This window comes from Loxodonta africana, chromosome 3, assembly GCF_030014295.1.
Source record: "Loxodonta africana isolate mLoxAfr1 chromosome 3, mLoxAfr1.hap2, whole genome shotgun sequence".
In the NCBI taxonomy this organism is placed as follows: domain Eukaryota; kingdom Metazoa; phylum Chordata; class Mammalia; order Proboscidea; family Elephantidae; genus Loxodonta; species Loxodonta africana.
This window is the reverse complement of record NC_087344.1, coordinates 72,441,183-72,461,294: the sequence shown is the minus strand read 5'-3', so window position 1 is coordinate 72,461,294 and position 20,112 is coordinate 72,441,183. Positions and strand designations below refer to the sequence as shown.

Below are 20,112 nucleotides of genomic sequence, written 5' to 3'. Positions count from 1 at the left end.
AACCTAGCCCTATGTGCCATTGCCAGCTAGGCTACCAGGACTGCCATCATTGCTACCACCACCTCTGAGCCTTCCAATGTACTTACTGTCTTCCCAATTCTGGTGAGTGAAACTACACTGACACACATTATTTCTACTTTACACAGGCTGTATATTTACCGTATCATTCCTGCCTCTACTATATTGTAGTGTTATTTTAGCTTTTTTGTGTTGTTTGGTACAATTTAGTAGTTACTTTTTGGGTCTGGGAACACTCAAAAATTTTCCCATGTAAATTAACGGCAATTGCTTTTTCACTCTATGCCATTTCAGCTTACAAAAGGTTTCATAGGAACTCCCTACTTCTGGAGAGTGGGTACACATCCCCCCAGGTGTGCAAATGCACCTGCACACAGTCAATCACAGCTTTGAACAGACTGGTTAAGGCCTTGGTATTAGCTACTATGTGAGCTAAATGCCCTCTGGCTTTTCCTGGCTATGTGGAACACATACCAAGTAATACTTCTTGCTTTTGGGTGTGTACTCCGGGTCCCACTCTTCTTCCCGGTTTCTCTTTTGAAAATCGTTGTTGCTGTTGTTGTTATTGTTACCAGAGTAGTTGCCTCTGCCCCAGCCTCTGCCTCTGGCTCGAAATTGCTGTGGCAATAAATGGGAACAAAGGGTCACATCAGCAACAAAGAAAAACAATTCCCTGTATTCTGTTCAAACACCTTCCTGGCACAGAATGGGTAGATGTCCTATAGTCATATGCTGGTCGTTCCCAAACCAGTCTGGCAATGTTTTCCAGCCATTCCCTCTCAACTCCACTTAAGTCTATAGCCTAGCCCAAGTATAAACACGGCCCACGGGCCTCGCCACAGACAGCAGGAGACAGATGGGAGAGTTCTGAGACCAGAAGCCACAGAGCCTTTCTAGCTAAGTAATTATGGACAGAAAAACAACTAAGAATGGAAAGGCTCTGAGGCAGGGGAGGGATGCAGAGTTTGGGGTCTGCAGACTACATGACATACATCAAAGGCAACAAACTGGTGTTCTGGTGAAATATCGCCCGAATTGGTGGAAGCAAGGGGCCTGGGGAAGAGAGGAGGGGGCAAGGTCTTACAAAGGTCCCTCGAGCTCTGCCTCCTCCTCTTTCACTTGGACCCACAAAATCTTTGGTCCCCAGTCTTGATTTGTCAAAGCCTGTGGTGCTCTCCTCTCTCTCCTCCGTCTCTTCAGTGTACTCTTCAGCTTTGTAGGAGTGGGACGACTGGGAAGAAGAAGATGAGGACCTGGACCGGTCTCGTGCTCTGCGGTGCTTCCTATGAAGATGGAAGAGACGGGGAGGTCAATAAGCCAATGAAGTGGAGCCCTTGACTGGAGTCTCATGGCTAAGAGGCAAAGGGTAACCAGAAGTATATCTGTGATGAAAAAACTGAGGACAAGTAATCTAAAAAAACCAAGCAGGGCACCTGGGGAGCTTCCTCCCAATTCTGTCAGTCATGTTTAGTAACACACCTATACCTGAGACTGGGATGAGCAAAGGACACATACAGAAGGAGGAACAAACAGTCCATGGCTTCTAGCAGCTCAGCCCAACACACATGCATGAATTAGGAAGAGAGAAGGAAACACTGCATTGCGAGCTACGATGTATCTGGTACTGTGCCAGAGGCTTTATATGCTATCATCTGCTAGGGCTTTATGCTACTTGTATTTCTCACAGGGAAACTACTACTACTACTACCTATCTTATGGGGTTGCTCTAAAGATTAAACAATGTATTTAAACGCTTTACACTGACATAGTAGGAATGCAATAAATGCCAACTGTGATTATTGGGTATTATTTTCCTCATTTTATAGATGGTAGACTCACAGTTGAGGAGAACCTGGATTCAAACCTAGCTTTGACTAATTATACCACGATTCCACATACCACCTCCCACTGAGCCCAAACAGGTTGTGTTATTAAGCACAGGATATGGAGAAACCCTTTCCCAGAGTTATTTGCCTTCCCTTCATCTAGGGGAAATTACAGACTAGGGCAAATTAGCTTAATACGATGAGTCACAGTCTATGTACTGAAGACCAGCCCTGCCACATGGTAGTGGAGGAGGCTGCCTCTAAGGTGGCAGAAAGGCCTGGGTCTCAGGAGTTAGGGATCATCCTAGGGAGAAGCCAGGCAAGTGTCAGTAACCTGTTGTTGCCCTCCCGTCTCTTAGTCTTTTTCTATTACGGAAAGCAACCCCCAACACACACACACACAAACACAGTCACACACAGGTACACACATGAAGGTCAAGAACTTAAATATCTGAATCTTGCTAATTCTTTCTAGCACCTACTCACAAAAAGGGAAAATCAAGGTTATTGTTATAGGATTCTTCTGACTCAGATGCATAACTCTAAAATCAGTGCTATATTAAGAGGGTTTCAAAAATAAGGCTCTCAAAAGGCCCTAGATTTGAGTCCTAGCATACCCTCTTACTAGCTGTGTGACCTGACCTTAGATAAGTCATTCTTCAGTTATATGAAAAAGAGTTCTCGTGAAGTGTAGTACAGTCTTTTAATATGGAACAACAGAAAAATTAGGGCTGCAAAAAGACTGCTTCAGGGTCACCCATCAAGTCAGAGGTATAGGCAGGTGTTCCAGGGAGAGGAATCAGGGTTAAGTGCCCAAGCCTCACTGTGAAATGCTCGAGGGGTCCTGCTCCCTTTCCTGCAGTGGCGGCCCTGAGACCGAGGCACCACCACTTGCATTCCCTGTGGAGGATTATCAGGTCCCTTACCCAAGGGCAGCCCTGAAAGCTGCTGGGGCTCCCAACGCATAACTAATACAGTAGAACAGGAGAAAGAGTAGAAGGGCAGATCTGCGTTTTGATGTCAGCTCATGTTTAGGTGATCTTAGACAAGTCATTCTGAGTTGAGCTTCATCTTTCGGATGGACATAATTAAGCATTACACCAACTGCTCAACTTATCTTAAAGGGTTATCAGAAAATGGATATGAAAATACCTGCCAGCTTAAGTTCAGAAACAGCAGGAGTACGGCTTCTACAGGAAGGTGTGAAGCTTGAACTGCTAGTTTTAATCAGGCATGATTGAAAAGTTATGGAACTTTTGAAAATGTAAATACATCAGGATCTTGGCATGAATGCTGCCCTACAAAGTTCAACAATGCAACCTTTGTTCAAAGAATATTTGAACACCTCTCTTGGAACTGTCTTCAAAACTAGTTTAAAAGGCATTTAAGGTCAACGATCTTGTCCTATCTAGTTCCACCCTGTTTCTTTGACCAAAGAGTGTTATTACCTGACAATAGCTGAGCCATTTCTAAAATATAATCCCCACCGTGCAGATCTGTGATGAGAAAGAACATGTCTAAAACAACGGCAAATTCTCAAATGATTCTCAACACCATCCCTTTAGCCAGATTAACCACCCATCTCCCAGGAGGTCTTCTTTGTACAAGGATCACACCTGTTTTGATGAAGAAGTTCTGTTTTCAATTTAGGGGTCCTGCATGACAGGTACATTGTATGAAAGAAAAAAAACTGCACAAGTTACTATCACTCCTAACCCAAAGTCCTCTGGCCTGGAAGGTCTGGTGTAGAGCCCAAAGGAGGCAGGTAAGAGACCCGACTCAACAGTTTCAATGGGGTAACAGACAGGGGCTTACGTACTTCTGCTTCTTTGATCCTTTATGAGTTTTCTCTGTTTTCTCAGCTGATCTTTCCCTTGAATGGCTTGAATCTCGTGAATCCACTGATTCTCTTGATTTACCTCGTTTAAGATCTCTCTCTTTATGTTTTTTACGACGTTCAATATCAAGGCGAAGATCAACGGGATCATCTTTGTATTTTCCCTCAGCCTGCCAAAAGAGAAGTCAAAACTAAGGTTTTTGGGATTCAAGGCTGCGAACTAACCACCCCACAAACTGCGGTTTCTACTCCAATGGGGTGGTGCAGAGGAAGCACTGGGAATGTGAGGCACCTCACCCAAGCTTAAGAGGGATGCAGGATGCCCCAAAGAAGTCAATTCATGAGGATCCCTCACAGAGCCCAAGCCAAGTCTCTAAAATAATGAGGATAGTAGCCTTTGAAAATGCTACAAAGTCATCTCATTTTATGTCTGAATCCTCTGTGGCCCAGCAATGACTCTGGCTAGCCTACAAGAAGGCCAAAATCAGCTCTGGAAGGTGGGTGATTAGGCTGGCTCAGTCTCAGTCACCATTAAGAGTGGAAACGCTCATGTTATCCTTCCTCTACCTACACTGTAGCAGCCACCCATGGCGTATCTTCTACTTGAAATTATCTCTGAGTACTGAGTCCAAAAAGAGACAATGGGAGACTCGAAGAGTCTTCCAAAACGCTGAGTTATACTGAGAAACTTCTTAAGAAGGAATATAAAAAACTATAATGAATTTATAAGATGTTGACACCAGATCTAAATTAAAAAAAATTTTTTGTGCTAACTTTCTATAAGTTTAATAATCACAGAGTATGCTGCATACCATCCCAAAACATCACAACAATGGCTTCCAAAAATTTTTGGGAAACAGGAAAGTTCATGAGAGCAAAGACGTCGTGTAGCTTCACGGACATCTTACACTAGGATTTACCTTGTGGAAGTAAATCTCCCCAAAAAGAGGAAGGAATGAGCAGTGCACTCTGTATCAATATTTTACTTACATAAACTACTAAATGTCTCGCTGAGATAAAGTTTAGTTTTAACTAACAGCAGACGTGGCAGTAAGTAGGTTTGTTGTTTTGTTATTACGTTGTTTTTGAGGGAGGGAATTGGGCCTCTGCATCCTCCAAAGACACACAAAAAAGAAAAAAAGACCACCACAGCCACTGCTCCCCTGGGCAGTACAGACAGCACCTCTAAAAAGCTGGCTTTCTGAGACATGGAAGACGCGGTTTCTTCTGATGTTTCAAAACCTTGTGTTTCACATGGTTAGTGCCAAGCTGGTAGGTGCTTAGAGAGAGAAGGGGGACAGGAGAGAAGAGAGACTACGCAGAGTGCCTATCAGCACATTCAACCAACACCACAAATTTGTTTGGAAAACTTGAAAATTACTTTTTTTTTAGAAAAGATTTCAGCAACACGGGAAGAGCCATCTCTAATTTTAAATTTCAACTGTTATGTGAATGAAGGTCAATAAATACTCAGATTTTTAAAAACCCAAATCTAGTACTTCATAGTAAAAGACTGCGTACAAGCTTAACAGTATTTACGTGCACATCATTGCAAATGTAGTTGGGCTACCAAAGTAATGTTTAGCTTTAAATAACAGTAACCGACAAATGATAGATATGGTACAATGTTAGGAAAAAACTGGACTAGCTGTTTAAGACAGTCTACTCAGTTAAGAATGAATATTTCAACTCTCCTCTGACATGCATGTCTTTTTGAAATCATGGTTGGAAATAGTGCATGTATACAGTTGATTTGATAATACTTACAAGCAGAAAAATATCACAAAAAGTTTCTTCTCTCATCATGGGCACTTGTTCCAAAACTCCTCTCTTTTTTTTCTCAAGCTCACCTCAATAGACTTTGGGGTCATTTACCATATTCTAACCACTTCACAAAGGTTGTTGATACATTTAATAAAAATTAACCCTTTGTAGTTCATTTTTAGAATTATGCCCATCCTTAAAAGAAAAACACAAACTTAAGTAGAGAGTAATTTAAACAAACACATTTCTGTCAAGTTCATGCCCAACGCACTCATTTTGTTGGAATTACTGATCAAAGCAACAGTTCACCTTGTAGCCAGGTTCTCGAGGACTTTTCATCTCGTCATGAGCCAAACCATGTTTTCTGAATGTACTGGGGGAAATGTCTATCCTCCTAAAATTGAAAACACAAAAACTGTGTAACACTGCATTGTGTGAGTACAGTACTGGTATACTCTGGTGTTTCATTCTGTTGTACATGGGGTTACTTGATAGCACCTAACAACATACTGTAGTTCTTAGGTGGGACAGTGGATTCTGGCCATTCCTTTTTATTATATTTCATAACACATATACACATTACTTGTATTCTTATATCTTCCATATATTTATCTACATACATATAGATAGATAGATAGGTAGATAGATATTGCCCACCACATATACATTCCTAACTTTCTAGTCAAACTCAAAGGCATTTCTTGTTCCCTCCCAGGAAGATGGACCCATCCACAGTCATACCTATAATCTCAGGTTCACATCAAAAATCTCTATGCCCTGCTAACCTCAAAGAGCAGTTTTCATCTTGGAAATCACAATAGAAGGGTCTATATTCCCCTCAAGTCTAGGTAAGAAAAAACTGACTAGCGTGTATGCGTACCCCAACAGGCCCTAAATCTAAGACTTGTACAAACATGGTCCTCCTACCTTCTGCAACAGGCTCAAGGATTGACTATTGAAGAACTGAATAGAAGGCCAACTTTTGTTTTAAACTCTGAGGTAATTCTACAAGCTCCTCTGGGCCCCCTAACCCTGCTGCAAATTCTTGCAAAAGAAGAATTAAGATATGTAATACATGTAATACAAGGCTTTGCTTAAAGCAACTACCATTTACTCTACCTATAAAAAGTCCACAGTGATCTCAGTTTACCATCTGTCAGCCCCCAAGAATAATACAGAAAGTTTATCTTTATCAAGAAGGCTGTTTTTCTCAGGCCCAAACCAAGAGACTGTTGTCATCAAAGCACGTCCCTTCCACTCTCAGCTATAGACGCCCCTAACTGCCCTGGAGCCTGCATGATACTACCCTCTTCTGCTGCTAATGCACCTAACTTGGGAAAAACAAGATGAGTTTAATATCTGAGGTGAAGTCTTTGATTACAACCTCCAGTGTAAGGCTGAGGACTTCACCTGTGTATCTCTGGGCTTTTCTTGTTTTTAGCTGCCTCCTGCTCAGTTCCTCTCTTCAGGTATTTAGTAAAGCGTTCATGCAATGTCATTCCTGAGGACCCAAAGTGATGCTCTGTGGAGATTCAAAGAAACACACAACACATTGTTACCAAAGTCAGACACAATATTAAACTCCTTTACATGAACCTGCAACCACAGAGATGGGACTGAAGTACCCAAGTCAATACAACAAACATAGTGAAAAGAGGAAGGAAAAAAGGCTGGTTCAGACATAATCCAATGTTGGGCACTGGATTTCCACTGTAGCTTCCTTGTCTTAGGACGTAGACACAAAGACAGGGAAATCTGGAGCTTACTTCCCTTTAAAGCACAGCCCCGACTCCTACTTAAGTTTGAGATGGAGACTGTAATTGGCCCAACCCAGCTTCTCCATTTCTTCTCTCAGCCACTCCCTAACCTACCTACCACCATCTGCCCAAGGGATGGTAGAATGATTTAGGGAAGAAACTCATATATCAGAAGGTCTGCAAGAGACTGCCAGACGCTTCTGTCTGTTGTAAAGGAAGAGAGAGAGAGAGAGGTGACAGAGAAAACACTTTCCACACCTCCTAATCTTTCTAGCATTTTAAGCCTTCATCTTAAGGAGTTTAACTATTCTCATGATGACAGATTAGTGGCATTTCAAAATATGATGACAGATTAGTAGCATTTCAAAATATTCAGCTGTGTAATTAAAAATGGAAACTTCTCCCTGTAAGAAATTTCTCTGAAGCCAGCCCCTAACTTCAAAGGCCCTTTAGATGAGATAAAAGGCCCCAAAAGGCTCCCTTATTCACTCACTCATGCTTCTGTTTATAACAGAGGAGGCTAAGAGTGTGGAAAAGGAGGCTGAAAGCAGGCTGCAGTCTGAACTCACCTTTAACATGGTGAACAATAGTCACTATGTGCTGGGCAAACAATTCTGAGGGGCTACGCTGAGACTGAGCTGATTGTATATGCTGGAAAATGGAACGAAATTCCTGTTCCTTTTTGTTGCTATGGACTAAATCCCGACAGAGTTTGCGTTCCTGAGCCAATAAGCCACTGGGTCTGAAAAAGAAACACAGGAAGACCCAATGTAACAAGATATATAGACAGAATTTTTAAACCATAAAAACACTTTTTCCCCCCAAAGAATTGAAAATCTATCCACAAAGCTCCTTTTCCTCTTCCTACATAAATTCAAAGTCACCTCAATGCACCATAACTCTGAAAAAAGGTATCCAAAATCTCCATCTTCACTTTTTCACTGAGAATCTTTAATAAGAACAAATGGGAGAGGTGAAAAGTGCTAAACTACAGGGATTCCTTTGTTAGGGTCAGTGGTGGTTTTAATATACACAACAGATGGGAAGGTATTTTAAAAGATGAGCTAGTGTGGCCAACCAAGGCCAGGCAGTGAGCTGACACAATGAAGCAGGAGTGGGATGTGGTGGAATGTCGTTCAGGCAGACTTCCAGATGGCTGGGCAAATGTTATTCCAAGCAAAGAACAGTCAGCCTGGGCCTCATCACTCTTTCCCAATGGTGAGGGGGAGGGAGGAAGACATGCACACATGTCTGTCTCCCTCAATTCTCAAATTGCTATGTTATCTGATGGTGGAGGCCTATAATATAGACTTTGATGAACAAGCTAAGAATGGAGAAATGGATCCTGATGGTGTCATAGGGGAAACACAAATATATTTGAGAAGAAACAGGATGAGAGTGGGGATGATGGACAAAGGGCGAGAGAGAGAGAGAACAAGAAGGGACCCAGGAACCCAAAAAGCCTGTCTCTGAAGGCAGAAAAGACACTTCACCTTCTCCATGATAATACCCCTAGCACATAATCTCTCAGGGAGACACACTCTCCACTGAAGACAGGTAGACATGAGGTGTCAGCACTGAAATGTGAACGGGTAGAAGTACAGGAGGGGCCTGTCCTAGTTCCTGGATGCCCTCATGGAGAGGGGTTAGGAGACACCACTTAGGCCACTAAAGCCCCTGAGGATCAAGAAGGACTACATCTCACCGTGCAAGGTCCTCATCAAAAGAGTCCATCCGGACATTGACCTGGGCCTCTCGAGTAATGGAAAAAGAAGACTTCCCTGTGGAAAAGTCTCCTTTGCCTCGGCTCTCAGAGGTCTTTCTTGGGGGAGGTGATGAGCTTTTCTCCTGGACTGCTTTGTATGCGGTCACTCGAAAATTCTTCTCAGGCACAAATCCTCTATGCCCACTCTCGGTTCTCTTGGTCCCTCCCCGATCCTCCTTTTTAGATCTCTCTGAGAAAGACTCCTCCTCCAGCTCCTCTGTTTTCCTCTGCTTTTCCTTCCCTGGAGGTGCATATACCAGGCCCTCCCATTTGCCCGACTTCTCCTCCTCCTGGTTTTTGTTTACACCTGCTATGACTTTTGACATAAATTTGGGTTCATCATCAAACTCAGATTCCTTCCTTCCTTTAGCTTTGTCCTTATCTTGGTCGTCCATCTCCTCCTTATGGAAGTCAGCCATCTTCTTCTCAAAGTCATCTCTCAGCTTATACCTTTTGGGAGACTGACTGCCCCGGAAAGGCTTCTCAGCATCGGTTTTGGGAGCAAACGGATCAGATTTCATTTTCGCATCACCCAAGCCTGTGTCAGAGAAGCTCCCTTTTTCTTTCATTTTCTCTTTATCAGTATTTGTTTGTTTCTGTTCCTTATCTTTTCCATTCTCTGTCTTCTGCTCATCTAGATACCTAGTTACAAAAACACAAGGGAGACACACAAGAGGCTTCTTAAGCAACACGCTCTAAAATAATACCATATGGTCACTGATTTTTGATTCTCAGAACATGTCTTGTGGATTCCAGTGTTACCAAAAGGACTTTTTATTTGCTTACTTTCTAATAAATTCTGAAAAACCAATCTACACAGATCTATGAGCTTCTCTTTAAGAGAAAAATATATAATCTATGGAGTTGTGTCTTACACAAGCAATGAAAAAAAGTAACAAGGGTCATTTTTAGGATACTAAAACAAAAACAGACCCCCAAAAAACAAAAAAACTAAACCTACTTACCTGTAATGTGGTCTATGGAAAAAAAAATTACGGTCTTACCCAACCTTCACTCAGTCACTTAAAATCTGCTTTCAGCAAAGTTAACATAGAATGTTCAACCTTGGACTGTTTTGCTTTTATACAACACATATTTGGAAACACAAGTCTCAAAAGAGACTTCGAATTTGATGCAAGTCACCTAGAAGATCTAAGTATGAAATGTACTGCAAACACAAATAAAAACAAAATACATGTTATTTGGGGGGCAGAAATCATCATACTGTTTCTTATAGGAAAGCCTAAGCCTTCTAATGAGAGTCACAATTCTGGCGAGGAACAAAACTTCTATTTTCAAGTGGACTTACTGAAGGCTGGAAAGTACAGATTCTGAACATTTCATCTGTAACATTAATGGAGAAAGCCTAATCAATTTATAATTACACTGATAAGGCAAGGAAAAATCACAGGATAGTAGGCTATCAAAGAATATGCTAATAGAAAAGAAAGAAAAAGAAGAAACCACTTGTCCAGTCAGTCGCTCTTGACCACAACCTGGTTCCAATGCAACTTTCTTGAAACCTCTCTGTCATCCCAATCCATCCATAAACAAAAAAAGATTCAAGTTCCAACTCACCGTGTCCCCCAGGGTAGAAAGACGGAAGCACTGGCATGTCCTCTCCTAATATGCAGCCTGGTTGGCTTCTACTGGGACATACACCCACCTTGTGGTTTTAAAACAAGGCCTTCCTGGACTAAGCCTTGGATTTTCCCATTCTGCCCAGTCTCCTCAACTGAAGGGTGTGAGGGGCGCAGCTCTTCACCATGGCAGGCTGATGCAGATCGGTCACAGCAGATGGTGGGTCCTAGAGGGTCTAACAGCTCCAATGGCCACTCACTTTGGCAAAGATCATATTTTTTTGATAGCTGACCCACAAATCTATACTGTTCTCTGGCTTACATTGGTAGAATCCAAGGCAAATTTTAAATGTGAAAACATCATTGCAGAGTAGTCTAAAGAAACTTTATGCTGCAATACAAATTCAGGAAGGTAGGAAAGCCAGAGTTAAGCTAAAGGTTTCCTTGGGTAATGCTTTTAAAGTTTGCTAATGAAAAGTTTAGGAAATGAGAATTACCTTATTACCATTAATCAGAGCTCTAACTTAGATCACATTACAATTAAACTGCCAGCTGGTGAGATAAAAGCACAACCAGGTAGGGGAAACCAGATACTTGCCTCTTGGTATAAGCTGCTCCTCCTGAAGCAGCAGTCTCCTCCTTTTGAGACGAGCCATACGTAGAGCCAGTGGCCGGTGGACTCTTACCCACAGGGCTCTTTTTGGATGGACTCAGGGACCCAGAGCCATGATCGAACTGACCTTGGTGTGTCCCAGCCTGATATCCAGCACCACTTGACAGAGTTGAGCCCATCTGGGATGTGTTGGAGAGGGGAGGGCTAGGCTTTGGCACAGGGCTAGGACGGGGTGACCGCCGCCTCACCACCACAGACTGGAGAGGGCTTTTGAGAGCAGGGCTTCGCTCTCGGGGACTCATGTCGGAAGCAGCCGAGGCCCTTGATGTAGAACCAGCGCCATAGGTGGTGGCATCTGACCATGGCTTCGAGCTCTCAGATGCTTTTGTATCTTGAGAGGTGCCTCCGGAAAACGTCTGCTCCTTGGCCTCATCGCCCTGGTTATCCCCAGCAGCCTGAGAAGGCCGACTATCCTTGGAAGAGGACTTTTTCTCCTTCGTAGACTTGCGCTTAGAAGATTCAACTCGGCTGTGGTTGGAGGAAGAACGAGAGGATGAGGAGCGCCTTGACCTGTCAGAGGAAGACTTATCGGAGTTTCTAGAATGGCTCCTGGACCTTGGTGAAGGGGACCTTCTCTTTGGGGACCGTGATCGAGAACGGCCCCGACGAGGACTGTAGGCTTGCCGGTAATTCTGCCAATTTGAGCGGTAGTTTCCATAGCCTCCTCGGTTATACTGGCCCCATGGATAAAAGCCTCTGTTGCGCCCACGGAAATAATAGGGCCTTCTATAGCCTCTGTTGTGACCTCGGAAATCACGATTCTGATATACTCTTGGGTGATTTCTTTCTCTGTTATGAGCTGGAGAATACGATCTGGAACGAGACCTAGAACTGAAAAGGGGAGGGAAAGGGAGAAATACTTGAATTTTTGACCCAAGAATTTTCATTCAAGAAAAGCCTGCAAACAAAGGTAACTGTCTCATCCCTCACATTTCTTATCTCGTTCATTTTTTCAGCTTTGTTTTCAAAGCAAAGATACAAACTTAAATTTTTCATCCCACTGCTTGTGGCCCATATTAAATACAAAAATACAGATAAGGATTAACACTTCAACAAACGATGAAACACTGAGATCACTTCATTAATAATGCAGTACATTTAAAGTAGAGATTTAGTCCTAAAAAGACCAAAAGGATATGCAAATTTTCTTAATGTAGGAAACTAAACAAAGATCATTTTAATACGGCAAGTTTCACCGGTACAGTGGATTTTACAGGTCTCTACGTCAGTGGAAGTCAGGAAGAAATGCAAGCTAGATAGGTAACTATTCAGGTCCTCTGGTTCCTAGACAGAACACTCCACTCGCCATCACACTGACCTCTCTGGGCAAGGCTAATTTCTCAGTTCCTGCTAAGATGTAGTGTTGTAAAAAAATGAAGTTAGGATAAATCTACATCAAATAACACTTAAATAGGGACTTGGGGAAAAAGAGTAAAAGAATTTACTAAGAATTTTTTTTACTGGGGACCTGGAAATGGTTTCACTATTTAGAAGGTCAAATTTCCATGGCTGAGCTACATGATCTTACCTAAGTGCCACAAGAGGGCACCATGTGACCACAAGGTGCTCAGGTACCCAAGTTAAGCTAAGAGAGAAATCATAAAAACAGGGTCCCCCCTACATCTGCACATTTTTCAATTCAACCGGAAGCCGAGCATTTACTCCTCTTCATTTAGTAAGACAGAGCTCTTATTTAGCAAAGACACACTTCCAGAACCACAGGGATTCAACAGTAAACTAACTTTGTAAAAACTACATGTTCAAGAATGCCAAACTTGTCAATGACAGGGAGCTTTGTTTCCACCAAAAAAAGCCAAAATCTACATGTGTTGGTGTAAAAATCCACTGGGGTTCTTGGATATCACTTGCCAACTATAGCTTTTACCACTCATATTAGTCACTATTCCGAAGTAGTTGGCTAGAAATATCTAAGATTTACTAGAAAACTCTTTCCGAAAATACTACCTTTACACATAGACTAAAGATCAGTTAAGTGGCTGACCTTCTCACATCAGGCCTGACTAGGAACAGATGCACTTCTGTTGTTTTTAAAAACTAACCCCTTTTAGCAAATATGCCAAGTTTAACAAGTAACCAAAGTAGTACTTTTAAAGAGAACCTTATATTCCATTTAATTTAAAGTGGGATTGATTTTCCACTATTTATTAGCCTTCGTACTCAGTCTTTACCTACCCCAAGAATAACGGTAACTCACAAATATGTTGCTACGTCTTACCACTGGTTGTACTGGTTGCTATTTAAGAACAATTAAAGAACAACTTACCTTCCACACTTTTTCATTCGAAAACAGTAACAACAATATAAGAAAAGAAGAAAGGAGAGGCAGATGCAGGCTATGAGACTGAATATGACCAGATTAAAAGGCTATACTTGAAGGAGGTGATCCACCACCAGCACTAAAGAGGGTTTAATTCATGTTCCCATCCTCAGAGGCTGCTGCTGCTTCTGTTATCAATTACTAGTGAGGGCCCTGTGGCACACTGCATCCAAAACCCGCAGTCATTGCACAGATGCAGGAATGGGAGTCTCTGCAGATTGCAAATGGAGTTATTTACGAGAAGTCACTTAAGAGGATACAGTCTGTGAAATACAAGGAAACAATCAATTTTCTCCAAGTGTGTAGAACTCAGCAGTTAGTTAATTTAAAGGCATGGTTTCTTAAACTCTGGATAGTATACTTTCCTTGTAGGAGAGGGAAAACAGAAGAAAAAACATGGAACAGATAAGGGAGAAATAAAAACTGAACATTCAGTGGCAAATTTATCTGTTTCTAAAAAACAGAGAAGTCAGACTAGAATCAAGTATAAGAGCATATTTTCTATTGGAGAAATTTCCTCCAAAATTATCTTCTAGGTATAAGATGGCACATAAAGTGGCTCTAGGCCTATCTCGGCACATACTCCTGCTTAAGATGTTTCCCCTCCTTTGCCAAGCCAATGACCATGCCAAATAATTTGTAGAACAAGGAAAAAAGATCTGTCCAGACAGATCTGCCCAGACTTTGAGGTGTCACCAGTACTTCAGAGTTGGTTAACATTTTTCTATTTGGTTTGTGTTCATTCAAATTTGTCTCTCAGTTTTGGTTGTTTTTGAACCAATTATTTAGTTCCTATTTAAAACTTAAATCTAGTAAATAAAAAAAAAAAAAAAAAAAAAAAAATTTATTATTTTTTTTTTATTTACTAGATTTAAGTTTTAAAATAGTACCTTTAGAACCAAATAAGCTAATACTGAGGTTTAAACCACTCAAATCAAAAGGTTCTGGGTACAAAGTAGGAGTTACTCTGAGTCTCTTCTCAGTTCCATGGCCCTGATAGCAATTTTCTGAGATAGGTGTAAATATATTTGGTGGGTCTTTCCCTTTCTTTCTGGGGCTAGTGAAGAGGAAGGATGGAATTTTACTTTACGGAATCTGACACAGTTGGGCAATAGACAGGCTCTAGAGCCTAGGGCTTAAATAAAGTCTGGTATGAAAATGCATGCCCCAAAAAACACGGGAGAGAGAAAAAAATCGAGGACTGGTTATCCTCAAAATGTAATCTCTGGAAAAAAAAAAAAAAAATATATATATATATATATACATGCATATGTATGTATATGTAGTTTTTCTTTTGTTTGAGGAAGAAACTCAAAAGTTAAACCTTTCCATTCTATATTATATCAGAGTTATTAATATTTATGTATAGCTACTTTTTCTTCTAACTCTGGTCTGAAATTAATTTTCAGGAAGGCTTCTCAATATTCCATTTAAGAATTAACTTGTTCTTGCTGGCAGGAAGGGAAAAAAAAAAAAAACCAACAGCCATTTATTTAATAGACTATGGAAATCATCATGAACACAAGCTCAATAAGCAACTTTTTCTGTGGTTTATTTTAAATTTCATAACCAATTCATCTAGGAAAAAGATTCTAGATACTCATCTGAAATAAACAGTGGGGCTTCCAAGTGGCAAAACTGAGAAATTATCTCCTTGTCTAGTATAGTTCTGATTAAAAAAAAAGGTGAAATTGTACAAAGATTCCCCTTCATGAGTACTTAAATTCACCAACCACATTTTCCCAACTCAAAGAAGGAAACCTATATCTACTGAAAGGTTCTTATCTACCCACAAATGAAAATTAAAACACTTTGAAAGAATGAAAAACCAACTCATAACACATCAAAAGAGGAGGACATTATTCCAAGATATAACTGAAATAAGGAAATCCACCTAAAAGTTATGAAAACTGACTAAAGCATACTGGCAGTTAATTCAAAATAATTATTTTTACATTTAGTAAGACAAACATATGTCTAAAACTCTTTTTTAGATATTTTAAAGATGTGTTTTACAAAACAGATGCAGCTTGTTAGCGATTGGCACATTGGGTGTATACAAATGACTCCCAATAGGTTTTTTAAGTTTAATTATTTTCAGTGGGTGAAGGCCTTCTCTCCCTTGCAATGGTGATCTTACTACTAATACTTTTAGCTATCATTTTCTTCACTGATGATGCAGATAAACTCTGGTCCAAGCCTCCAAAAATACTTCAATAAAAAATAATCAGGTGTAGAGATGTGAAGCAAGCAGCTCAAATAAAAAATAAAATGCTCTTTCTTCCAAAGTGGATGGGAAATAATACGCGCTGGCAGAGGAGAAACGGAATTAGGCAAAAGCATGGCAATCAAAGCTGATATGAATTTGTGGTGTTTGAAGAGACTGAGGATCTCTTATAACCCAACCCTCCACCTCAAGCCAGTCCCCCAATCCATTCGACACTCATGGAAATGGTCTAACAAAAGCTCTTAAGAAACCCACACTGACAGATGCAGTAATTATCTCAGTATACAGTGACACCCCCTTACCTCAGCCTGCGCTTCCTTGAACGAGACACAGATCGACTCCGGGACCGAGACTTTGAAAATGAACGAGAACGAGATCTTGATCCAGATCTTGAACGAGAAGAGCGAGATCCAGACTTGGACTTATTTGTTTTTGACATCTCTACAGGGAAGGTCACTTTTCAATTATACCTAAATGTAAGAAAATATATTCAAACAAATGAGTCTCTTTGCAAATCTGAACTTCTCTTGACACCTAGAAAAAAAAAAAAAAAAAACGTAATGGCTGATTAAAAAAACCACTCTCTGCCCTTCCATCAAAAGGAATTGCTAGGTAGCACAAGTCTTACACAGACCAAGCCACAGGAGCAAAGGGAAACCCTGCCGTGTAACTCTAACTGGGGAACACTAGGAAACACTGAAGAGGATGAGGGGAGCTATCAGTGATGTGGTACACCTAAGTCTTTTCTCAATAAGCGGACAATGTCTTGAGGACTAAGTCAGCCGTTAAAGTACTGAGATGACCTGACAGAGGTTTCACACTTCCAATAACAAAGAAAATCTACACAAATTACATTTTGGTTATAGAGTATACAGCAATTCTGACCGTTTCTCTACTCCCTGTACTATATATGACCTTCAAAGCCATAAGCATATCCTTAATGCTTACTTTCAAAGAACAGGTTAAAAGAGAGTGAGAGGGAATATTCTCAAATATTCTAATACCAACGTAACGTATACAGGCAGGCCTGGACGTACAACGAGGTTCTGTTCCAACGACTCTATTGTAAGTTGGCTGATTTAAGTTGAATAGTTTTTTTTTTTTTTTTAATTATTGCCTTTTATTACCAGTATCTTTATAAATCATAACATTGATTATCCGCGAGCAAACAACTGAGAATGATAACACCAGCAAATTCCGCACTGCAACACTGTATGTAGTACACGGTACTAATGATAAGTTGTAGGAAAAACAAAAAACAGTCCTAAGTGCAGTTGGTAGTAACTCGAACACACTGTTTAAGTTGGGGACTACCTGTTCTCTACCCTGTAAAAATACAGGCTATTAATCCATAAATACAGGGCTAAAGTAATTCATAAAGAGGAGATACACCACTTTCATACAGCTCTTCATTAGCACCAAGAAACATCTTTCTTCCAGGGTCATTTTCCCACATTGAAAATGATGACTTTTTTTCCTTTTCCTTCCTCCTTCCTAAGAGCTGCTCTGAGAGGTGGACACTGGGTTAGTTTGCAAGGAGCACTATCAAGCCAATTCATTTCTCCTTTAAATCCTACTAGCACCTTGGACAACTGAAGTTTATCTTCCAGGTAGTAAAAACTTAAAGTGCTAAGTATATCTTTATCACGGATCAATAAGAGCACGGGATCTGTCAAAGATCACAGAGCTAGTTAGGAGTGTAAACTAGGTCAAAACACTGAAGAGTTCAGCCCAGGGCTTGTTCTACCACACCTCACTGCCTCATTGCTTAGCAGAAGGCTCCTTGAAGTGATGCTGCCAATTTGTGAAGGCAAAATAATAATCAACAAATATTTATTGTGCAAGAGGCTGAACTTTGTTCTGGAATATAAAAGCCAGCACAACAAAAACAAGTCCCTACCCTCCTACCTCACTAATACACACAGCCACAAGTGACTTCTTCTAGTCCCTTACACAGGGCAAGTCTGTTCCTACCTCAGGCATTTGCAACTCTTCCTGGTAATCTCTTTGCCATGTTTTAGTCTTCCCCTATGAAGCTACCTCCTTGTTATTCAGATTTCAGTTCAAAAGCTATCTCCTCAGAGGTTTGCCCTGATTTACACAAGTCACCTAGTCAAGCTGTAGGTATCTAGTCTAGTATCTTTTTTTCCCTTCAGAGTACTAAAGTCAGTGCAGTTGTCCCTTGATATCCACCGGAGATTGGTTCCAGGGCCCCCCCCCAACCAGAATCCACTGATACACAAGTCCCTTATATAAAATGGCATAATATTTGCATATAATCTACACATCCTCCTATATACTTTAAATCGTCTCTAGATTACTTATAATAGCTAATACAATGTCAATGTTATGTAAATAATTGTTACACTGTATTGTTTAGGGAAAAATGACAAGGAAAACAAAAAGTCTGTACAAGTTCAATGCTCAAATGAGTGCCGGAGAGAAACCAAAGATCTGTGAGACGGAAGGAGGGTATGCCTACACACTGTCCCATCCGGGTGACTTCAGCATAGTGCTCTGCACATGGCAAATTCAAGTTCTGCGTTTTGGAACCTTTTCCGAATATTTTCAATCCACGGTTAGCTGAATCTGCAGATATGGAGGAACCCACAGATATGGAGGGCCGGCTATATTTGAAACTGTCTTTTCTATTTACTATTTTGTTATTCTGCCTTTACCAAAAAAAAAAAAAAACAACCCACTGCCATCGAGTCGATTCTGACTCATAGCGACCCTATAGGACAGAGCAAAACTGCCCCATAGAGTTTCTAGGGAGCACCTGGTAGAGTCGAACTGCCAGCGTTTTGGTTAGCAGCCATAGCACTTAACCACTACGCCACCAGGGTTTCCTGTCTTTACCCAACTAAAAGAGAAGGCAAGCTCTGCACCAGAAGAAATCTCATCTTTCTTATTTACTGCTGTATCCCCAATGACCAGAATACCAAACACTTAAATACTGCTTTTATTAGCTCATTTTATCTCAAGGTGGGCACATTATCATATTGCTTTTTACAGATGAGGAAACTGAGGCAGAAAGGATAACTAACTTGCCCAAGGTCACACAGCTTCAAGTGGCAAGGCAACCAAAGCAACCTGGCGCTGTCCCTGTGTTCTTCACCACTAAGTTACACTGCCTGTCTAGAGCAGCGTTTGGCACACAGGAATGAATAAACAATAGTCTCTACTCTTACAGTTTAGGATCTAGTAAAGGAGGCAATTTATAGACAAACTAAAAGGTGATATTTGTTTCTAATTATTACATTCTAGATTTGAATATACTAGATTTAACAACTTTCAGAAAGGCAAAAAGTCCAGGAAGCTGCTACAGCTCCAGCTTATAGAGGAAACACCTTGGAGATAAAATTTAGAGGTCTTTTTTTTTTTTTCTGGAGAAACTGAAAGCCAGAGGCTAAAGGTGATAAATCTCTTACCTTAAAAGACTGTTAGATGAGGGTTTTAAGGACCTGCAGTCTAGATCCTGGCAAAAGGATGAAACTGTTCTCTGCTCTAGCTAAGGTGTTCAATGCTAGGATATAGAAATACAATTGATTTTTGAATGCAGTCATGCACAAACGTTCATGAAACGTTCTGTGAAATCGGAATATTATGTGATTTGAACTTTGTGACAGTACGCTTAAATCAATTGTGAGCAATAGCATTCACAGATTTTCCACCTCCTGTTGTTTAATTAATAACCTTTTGTTTCCCTTCCAAATCAACAAATACGTCTCCTTTGCCTCTAGCTGCTGCTATCACTAGCACTGGTTTTGGGAGCCATGGTGCACTTCATGGTAACATTTTCAAAAGAAAATTAAACAGATAACCCTACAACACTAAAGAGATATGCAATGTGGATGCTGCTGCCTACAAGTTGAAGCATACACTGTTATATGGTAAACTTTTTATTTTTAAGTAGGGAAAGTTCACGTTAAAATAATGATAGAAAGTACAGTACAGTATATACATAAGCCAGTAACACAGGCGTTTATTACAACTATCAAGATATACGTAGCACAGGTTATGTATGTACTGTACCATTACACGCCTGGCAGTGCAACTGCTTTGTATACAAGAGACAGGAGATACACGTGTCGTGTGCAGAAAGCTGTTACGTTAACTACATCCAGTCAGGTCCCCTACATCCCATTCTTCAATCAGGATTTCTAAACTCTACTATAACCTTATGGGACCACGGACATGTACGTGGTCAGACGTTACTTGAACATACTCTGTGTGGTACATGACTGTACTGATCTTGTATCATACAACCTTGCTGAATTTGTTTATTGCTAATATTGAGTTTTAGTGGATTCCTTAGATCATGGTA

General features: G+C 40.8%; 1 protein-coding gene across 1 annotated transcript in view; it reads right to left on the bottom strand.

Moving 5' to 3' along the window:
* THRAP3 (thyroid hormone receptor associated protein 3) overlaps positions 1-20,112 on the bottom strand; it is a 68,597-nt gene that overhangs the window by 6,938 nt on the left and 41,547 nt on the right. The window contains exons 3-11 of the mRNA XM_003415498.4: positions 16,088-16,255; positions 11,146-12,051; positions 8,908-9,609; positions 7,772-7,944; positions 6,856-6,967; positions 5,755-5,839; positions 3,664-3,851; positions 1,103-1,301; positions 493-636 (exon numbers count right to left, since the gene is read on the bottom strand). Of these exons, the coding sequence (XP_003415546.2) occupies positions 493-636; positions 1,103-1,301; positions 3,664-3,851; positions 5,755-5,839; positions 6,856-6,967; positions 7,772-7,944; positions 8,908-9,609; positions 11,146-12,051; positions 16,088-16,224 (2,646 nt within the window). The 5' untranslated portion in view covers positions 16,225-16,255. The remainder of the gene's footprint in view (positions 1-492; positions 637-1,102; positions 1,302-3,663; positions 3,852-5,754; positions 5,840-6,855; positions 6,968-7,771; positions 7,945-8,907; positions 9,610-11,145; positions 12,052-16,087; positions 16,256-20,112) is intronic.